Here is an 8,787-nt window from a genome sequence, read left to right on the forward strand (position 1 = left end):
TTGTGATGCATAAACATGGAAATAAGCCATGTTGCAATCACTAGATTTTAGCTAATTAATTAACCTTGGACCTTTGCTTGATCCACATTTCTTCCTGTAAGAGTGGCTCATTGATTCTCTCCGTCATTTTCTTTTCCTCCGTTGATGGGCCGTGGCCCACTAAGATTTTACGAACATGCTTGATATACCTCCGAGTGCAGGCGATTGATGTAGCACCTCTGAATGTGGAAGTATGGGGTACTGAACCGCAGGGGCAAGAAGATAAAACAACGTATTCTTTCAAACTAGAGTGTCACAACTGTAGTTATGTATGCACTAAACAAATTGAACATGCAAAGGGTGATGGTTTGTTTTCAAGTTTTAAAGCAACAAAGTAAAGGTTGTGAGGTTCTCACAAATGTCCAAATTCTCTATACTATAAGAGGACATGACAAAGTTTTTACGTCTTAGTTAATAATGGATCTAGATTCACAGGTTCAATCAATCTTTCTCTCTCAACAATGTTGGTGATCATGTTACGGATAATAAAATTCACACAATTGTCATGCTTTTATAGTAACCTCTATATGGGCAACATTTAGGTTGGTGCCAATGCATCACCCCACTCTCACCCGCCACGTCAGCTTTTACCTTCACTCTCACCCCACTCTCACCCCACGGTGCCAGTGCACGGGCTATAGTGCCAGCTCTCACTTCTCTCTGCTCCACATCACCATTTCTTTTTCAGATTAAGTTATTTCACCCTACTCTCACCCCACTCTCACCCCACTCTCACTCCACGTGGACGAATCAGACCGCCCCCTCCCTCTCGCCCCCGCTCTCGCCCCGACCCGCCAGCGCACCGCCTCGCTCTCGCCCTCCTCTCGCCCCCCTCTCGGCGCCAGCGCGGGCGGCAGCCGGGCGGTAGCGGGCGCTACCGCCGGGCGGTGGATCCACCGCCCCGCGTTGTCGTCTCGCCTGCCTCTCGCCCCGCTCTCGCCTCCGGGCGGGCGGTACCGCCCGCGCTGCCGCCCGCGTTGGCACCAGCCTTAGTTGCGTAGAGAAACACCAAAATGGTGTTATCATGCATACCAGTATTGTCACTTGGCCCAAGTAGACGTTCTCATTTATCCTAGGTGTGCGTATACCAAAGGGCATTAGTTTCGCTTTTCTTTGTCACAAAGCGCGATAGTTGCTGCCTGTCGGCTACACCTTCCAAACGCACACATCTACATACATGACACTCCTTTATATAAAAACACACATATAGTAAGAGAATTCTATGTGTGTGTTCTCTCTGCAAATGGTGGCCCTCTTTACTTCCTTATATCATCTCGAGCTCTAAGAAAAGGTCCCCCAATGTAGATCACCTTTCTCATCTCTCTGCGACGGTGTTGGACATTGGGAATCCGAGCGTCCAAGCAGATGACACTAGAAGCACAAATATGAAATAAAATCATACCGAATTGCATAACAGAATGTCTTGCTCAATTTAGTATCTTGGTGCATCTAAATTTGAATAAATGTTTTCTGGAATGGAACGTGGAAGTACATTCCGGACCACCTTTGCATGTGCAGTGGATAGGAAAACAGCGGGGCGTCGCAGCAGTCCAGTAGGCCCATGCCCGTGCTGTGCTAGGTACGAAATACTAGATGCATCTCATTAAGAAACATTTCCTCAAAAAAAAAAATCTCATTAAGAAACAAGGACAGCCGTCGTGGCCATCCTTTTTAGCCGTGGCTACCTAATCGTCTTGGTGCTGTCGCGCACGCTGGATCCAATCCAACCCGAGCCGCCTTCCGTGACAAAGTGCCATCGGCGTGCCGGTGGGCGGTGGTAGCTCGACGATAAGATACAATAGATATTACGCACTCATCCACCGCGAGATAAGAAAGTCCAAAATCCCCATTCCCAAAAGCCAAACACCAGTTTGTTCGCATCTCCATTGCTGACGTGCAGCATGGCACTGGAACCGGACGTCGCGCTGATGTTTGCGATGACTTCAGAAACATCGCACTCGCTGGTTGCAGTTTACACGAGCATCAATCTAATCATCCAGTACTAGGTTCTAGTAGTAGTAAGCAGTGTCACTAGTGCTCTGTATCACGCTAAGTAAGTACACGAGAAAACGTACAGGTGTACAGTACAGAGAAATCGCCGTATCATACGTTACTACGTTTATTTATTATTCACCTCCCGCCGGAGAGGCCGGAGACGGCCGACACGTCGCCGGAGACGGGGCTGGCGTCGGTGCTGACCGTGGAAGGGAAGGACACGGCGAAGGAGTCGAACCCGTCGTTCTGCATGAGCGCGAGCGTGGTGTAGCTGAAGAAGGTCGGCACCACCTCCGGCATGGCCACCTCGCCCTCCAGGTACTGCGTCACCTGCCGCATCCCGGGCCGCGCGTCGGGCAGCGGGTGCGCGCACATGAGCCCCAGCTTGATGGCCATCCTTGCCTCGTCGGCGTCGTACTTGCCGCACAGGCGCGGGTCCACGGCGTCGAGCGCCGCGCGCCGCCGCTCGTGCTCCTGCACCCAGTCCAGCAGCACGTTCTGGTCGTCCGCCGCGAAGCTGCCCAGCGGGCGCCGCCCGCAGGTCACCTCCAGCACGAACACGCCGAAGGCGAACACGTCCGTCACCGGCGTCGCCTTGCCGGTGCGCACCAGCTCGGGCGCCAGGTACCCCATGGTGCCCACCACGTGCGTCGTCTGCGGGTCGACGCCGTGGTCGTACAGCCGCGCCAGCCCGAAGTCCCCCAGCCGGCCGTTCATGTCGGCGTCGAGCAGCACGTTGCTGGCCTTGATGTCGCGGTGGATGACGATCTTGTCCCAGTCCTCGTGGAGGTACAGCAGGCCCGACGCGACGCCCCGGATGATCTGGAACCGCTGCGCCCAGTCCAGCACGGGCCGGGTCCTGTCGTGCAGATACTTGTCCAGGCTGCCGTTGGGCATGCAGTCGTACACCAGCAGCAGCTCCCCCTGCCGCCGGCAGTACCCCAGCAGCTGCACCAGGTTCCGGTGCCGGAGGTGGCCCAGGCTCACCACCTCCGCGATGAACTCCTTCATCCCCTGTTTCGAGTCGTGCGACACCCGCTTCACGGCGATCTCGAGGTTGTTCTTCGGGAGCACGCCTTTGTACACCCGGCCGAACCCGCCGGTGCCGAGCAGCTGCCGGTTCCTGAACCCCTTGGTGGCCTTGTACAGCTCCCTGTACGAGAACCGGTGCGGGCCGTACTCCACCTCCCAGTCCTCGCGCACCTCCGCGTACCGCACCCGCGTCCGCACGTACAGGAAGAAGGCGACGGCTAGCGCGAGCACGAACGCCGCCGTGGCGATCGGGAGCACGATCTCCAGAACCTTGGACCGCGGCTTCGGCCCGAACCGCGGCAGCGCGGGCAGCTTCAAGATATCTAACGGCGGCGCCGCGCCGCCGTTCACCGCGAAGCTCCAGCCGAGGACGTAGTGGCGCGTGAAGATGACGCCGGTGGCCGCCGAGAACCCGACGTACGCCGTGTCGGTCACCACCCCCGAGAGGTTCACCGGTGCGGAGATGAGCGGCCTCTTGGGCCTGGGCACGTCGAGCGGCGCCATGGTGACGTCGAGCCGGGTGGTGGCGCCGTCGTAGTCGACCCACACCTGCATGGGCCGGCGGCTGATGAGGCTGAGGTTCTGGAACACCCCCGTGGCGTCGTCGTAGTACCCGGCCGAGTGGTTCTGCACGGACCGCATGCTGTTGAGGTCCACGCCCACGTGGTTGCTGTTCATGTCCTGGAACTCCGGGTTGAGCATGGTGTCCAGCTCCACCGCGAAGATGTTGTTGCCGGGCTTGCCGTTGTCGGTGACGTTGAGGATGCCCAGGTACTGCCCGGCGTTGAAGGTGGAGAGCCTGGTGCTGGGCGCGATCACGAAGGCCATGCCGTTGTCGCTCAGCACGGTGAAGTTGGAGACGATGGCGAAGACGAAGGCCACCGAGAAGGACTGCACGGTACCGTTGCGCATGCGGACCGGCGTCGGGTGGAACGCGTGCCCCGCCGCCTGGCTCGTGCCGTTGCTCAGCGCCAGCAGGCCGTTCGGGGCCACGGCGGCCAGGCCGTCCAGAGTGAGGTTGGCGCCGGAGAAGCCGTTGTAGGTGAACTGGTCGTCGGCGGCCAGCACCGCCGCATGGTCGTCGGCGCCGAGGAGGACAAGGAAGAGGAGGATTGGGAGAAGGAGGAAGCGAAGAGAACCCATCTCGCTCGGGTCGAGCGTGCGTTGCTTGCGGCGTCCGCTGCGCCTCCGTCTCGTCTCTTGTGCAAGTAACTGAAGCCTGTGGTGGTTTGTATGTTTGTGGAGTACACAATTGTGTCGTGTGAACGATACGATCCTGATTTCGCGATGGTGCGACGCATTGACTCGAACGGCGAGTCTTCGTTCTAAATCGGCTGCATGAGTGCGGAACAAGGTGGGTGGAGAGACAAACAATTATGGATGCACCAGCTATGTTTGGGCCATACACCTGGCCCCTCGTACGACTTGAGGGAGTCAAAGTCCAAAAGGAATTCAGACAAAACTATCTAATCTAAATCTTAGGTGGGCGATGACATTATGATAGGATCACAGGAGCGAGTGGTTAAGTGTCAGAGTGCCACACTGTGTCACACCCTGGCAATGGCAGATCGGCATTAGGCAGCTGCTATCTGGGACTATCTGCGATGAAATTGAGGTTGCTGCGATGTTTTGACTTTGTCTGCTGCTCATTTTCTTAAGGTTAAGTTAAGGTTTCGCAGAGGGTCAGTTAAGGTTTCGCAGAAATGGAGACCTTCAACATCGAAGCAGATAGCTACACATCTCTTTGGTGACGCCGTGCAGCGATCTGGTCGGGAGGTGGTTTTTAAACATAAGGCTGGAGAAGAGCCCAACTTTAAATTAATAAAGTCTTTAACCGGTTAGGATACAATGGTGGTGATTACACAAACTTGAACAAGGTAAAAGAAAGAGGCATAGGGGGAGGGTTACCTCACCAGCCCTTCAAGAAGGAGAACGGCGAGCCAAGAATTTCACTCGGCAACTCCCCACAGAACTCGCACGGACGCAGAACGGGCAGTCCGAGGACCAACCATACCGTATCTGGCACAGAGAGACCGGACAGTGGAGACCCCAACGAACAGACGAAGAAAGCGCCGGAGCACTACCACGCCACAACCAGCCTTCCGCCGACTCCTCACCGTCCACACGGCCAAGAAGACCGGCCAGCACCAGCGAACGCCACCCGCCTTCCGGTCGACATCGCCACCCACCGTCCAGGGCCACCGCCCCGGCGTCCAAACTCCGCCCGCCGAAGATCTGAGAGAACCCGGAGGACAACCGAGCAAGGGATCCGCGTCCGTGAGCGCTCGACGGCCAGCAACATCACCACGATCTTGGAAGAGGCCAGAGCGGCACCTGCAGCCCCATGGCTGCCTGAGGTACCAGACTGGGGACTTGATGGGCTCGGCCGGGCCCGGGGCCCCTGCCCCGGCCCGAGCGCAAGGCGATCGCCCTAGTCGCGCTGCCACGAGGCGGTCGCCTTGGTCGCGCTGCCCGTTCGGCTCCACTTGCAGGGCGTTGCGCCGCCGCCAGACCGCCATGGTGCCGTGGCCACCCACCCTCGCGCCGCGCTGCCCGCCTCCATCAGACCGCAGCGGGCTGAGCTCGCGCCGCCCGCCGTAGCAGAAGCTTCCGCGGAAGCCGCCGCCGCCCCGAGCACGCACAGCCCGCAGAGCCGCCACGCCGTCGTCGAACGGCCGCGCCGCCACGCCCCCTGCTCAGCGCCGCGCCTCCAAGCACCGATGCCGCCCGCGCCGCCATCACCGCGAGGAGGGGAGAAAACGCCCCGCCGCCCCCGACCGAGCTTCGCCCGGTGGCGCCTCCTGGCGGTGGCAAGGCAGGAGAGGAGGAGGACGGGGCTGGCGGCGGCGAACTAGGTTTCGCCCTGGGACTCGCGGGAGCCCAGGACGAAACGTTTCCCTTTCATTTAGCGGTACCGGCTATGGTCGGGGAGGTGGTGGAGGCCTTCTCCTAGCAGTGGCATGACCGGCGGTGGAAGTACAACACCGGGAGGTAGTGGAAACTCTAGATCGACGTTGAAATGCAGAAGTATCGTTTTATTACCTCGTTGTTGGCTGTGGTGACCCTGCATACCACTGCATGTTGTAGTATGCCAGTCGTTGATATAACATTCACGAAGTACCAATCCGCAAATATTACATCCCTCAGAGTAGTACAACAGAACATAGCAGGTCCATAACTCATTCACTTATTATTACAAGCAACATGTACATATCATCTCGGAGCTCCTTTTGGGTCCTAAGAGGGATACTCCTGGGTTCGAGGCGAACCCAACTTAACTTACAATATAAAAGTCTTACTAGGTTATACATTTTATTCTCCTCGAGCAACTAAGTACAAAGAGTTCGTACTGCTCGGATACTACTACTACTCGATAGGTCTAAGCTTGCTCTCCTCCGGAACCCTCCCCGGTTCCGTAGACTATGAGGTAGTCTACTCCTTCGATACCTCCGGAGAGGTCTGGTTCTTCATAGCCGATGACTTCGGCTCCTTCGAGGTCGTCGTTGTCCTCCTCCGGTCGATTCGAACGGTCTAAGCAGGGGATTTAAGAGTGGTATGAGTACGAGCGTACTCAACAAGTTCATCATAGAAAAGAGGTGTTTAATGCACTAGCTACGGTATTAGACCAGAAAGTCTAATACCAATGCAGGTTTTCATAATCATTTCTTCAAAAGGTTGCTTTTATTCAGAAGAACTATGTCCATCAGCCTTCACCGGTTTACCAGAACTTCATGGAGTTCCTTTCCGGCAGCGTTCGCAGTTCCAAAACCCGGAACAGGGAGTGATAGGTCACGATTCATTACACTCTGCAGAGGTGTGTTGCTTTACCCATAAGAGATCTTAACCTTGGTGCCAACCGGGCAGCTTTCCCGTCCACACTTCCTTCGGTGTGAGGCCGGGTATAAGGTCATAGCCAATCATATTCCTCCGCTACCTCGCACACCCACCCTTTGTTGCATGCCCCGACCCTGGGTCCTCGCCGGTCCTCTTATACCAATTAAGGATGGACCCCGGCCACGACGACAGTCTGGGATCGAACCAAACTCCTTCGCCAGTAGATGCAACCCCTCATAGACCGCAATACCGTGGGGAACTTAAGGCTTCCCCAGCCTACCGCTTGCTCCTTGGGCGACAAGTGTCTACGGACAATGCCGTGGGGACATAAGGCTTCCCCAGCCTACTGCTTTCCCCCTTGGATTACAAGTGTCTACGGTAAAGCGCATCCGTTGATGTACAAGAGGTGGAAATACAATTGACTATTCCGTCTCACTCCAGATCTTATGGTCAACACGGGTATTACGGCACAAGAAAATCACTGGACGACATTTGTTGTTTAATCCTAGATGGATATAAACCCTTGCAATGGAACCTCCACCATATCAACACAATCCATGGTTCCACTGCCCACCATTTAGTCATATTCATAGTTATGAAAATAGTGGTTTTGCTTTTTATGCAATAGTGATAAATATAGTACTTTGCAAGTAATTTGGTAAAAATACTCAAATGACATGAGCAAGTGATGAACTTACCTGAACACTGCAAAGTGTTGCAGTTGGATGGTGTGGACTGACCCTTGTACTCTGTTGCTGAAAAATAGCATCATTGTCCGATAAGGGCAATGGTTAAAGAAGCAATTATGCATGCTTTCCATTTTTTAGGGTTTGTTCCCCCCTTCCGGTGTTTTATTATTTTGTGTGAGAGGTTAATACTAAGAAAAATTTAGGGATACTCTGTTTAGGGTAAAATACAACCTTGAAATGTTGTCAAGGTATTTTTAAAGTCCCAAAGCATTTATGGACTTATTTTTATTATTGAAAATATAAGGTGTGATTTAATTGATTATTTTAATCATTAAATTTAGACTTAATCTTGTTTGTCTCCAAAAATTCTATTTCATATTTTATTATGATAGAGAATTTTATGCTGAGTAGTTTTCATATTTTTTTAGAGCCATATTTATTTTATAAAATTCAGAGAAAATCTCACTTAAATTGGTATTTTGGGAAATGTCCAAAATACCCCTCGGGCCCACTTGTCAGGCCGCCGAGCTGGTTAGGTTGGACCAGCCCACTGGGCTCGGTCCAACCGACCCAGTCGCGTCGTCTTCCTCCCTCACTCTCTAACCCTAATCCCCTTCGGGCTCCGGCGACCAAAATCGCCTCCGCCGTCGCCGCTTTAATTCCGCCGCCTCCGGCCGTCGCCGGCGACGAGGTGGTGCGGATCTGGACCGCATCTCGACGGCGGACCTGATGGTCCGCGTCGATCTGACGCTTGCGTCGCCGTTCGCTTGCCATCGACCCTCCAGTGCGCCAGGCCTTCGGCGTCCGCCGCCGCCGTGCGTTGGAGAGGCCGTGGCCCTTCTTCCTGGCGCTCCCCAGGCGCATGGTGCAGCGCTGGGGTGCTGTGGTGGTCGCCAGGGCTTGGCTTGGCCAGGCCTGGTGCCGCCGTGCTCTGGCGTGCGCCGCCGTGGCCGCCATGACCGTGTCGGCCATCTCCTCCCCGGTATGTGCTTCTCCTTCTTTTTTCTACGTGTTCTACTTCTTCTCCTCCTCCTCCTCCTCTTTGTCTAGCTTGGCCACTGGCCTGCTTCTCCTCGTAGAGATGCTGGCCGTGCCGATGTGCTGCAGCTGCTACGCCTTGCTAGCTGTGTATACGCGTATGCTGCTGTGCTGCTTGTGCTGTTGTGCTGCTGCTACGCTGCTTGTGCTGCTGTGCTAC

General features: G+C 55.3%; 1 protein-coding gene across 1 annotated transcript; it reads right to left on the reverse strand.

The window, feature by feature from the left end:
• Positions 1–1,913: 1,913 nt before the first annotated feature.
• Positions 1,914–4,383, reverse strand: LOC124670534 (L-type lectin-domain containing receptor kinase SIT2-like). The gene has a single exon (XM_047207016.1). The coding sequence runs from the start codon at positions 4,207–4,209 to the stop codon at positions 2,170–2,172; it is 2,040 nt and encodes a 679-aa protein (XP_047062972.1). The 5' UTR covers positions 4,210–4,383; the 3' UTR covers positions 1,914–2,169.
• Between the last annotated feature and the right edge of the window lie 4,404 nt (positions 4,384–8,787).

The sequence above is a fragment of the Lolium rigidum genome, chromosome 7, assembly GCF_022539505.1.
Source record: "Lolium rigidum isolate FL_2022 chromosome 7, APGP_CSIRO_Lrig_0.1, whole genome shotgun sequence".
NCBI lineage: Eukaryota > Viridiplantae > Streptophyta > Magnoliopsida > Poales > Poaceae > Lolium > Lolium rigidum.

What these genes read in the sequence shown, in the direction of transcription:
- LOC124670534 (XM_047207016.1), bottom strand. Translation starts at nt 4,209, where the DNA reads ATGGGTTCTCTTCGCTTCCTCCTTCTCCCAATCCTCCTCTTCCTTGTC.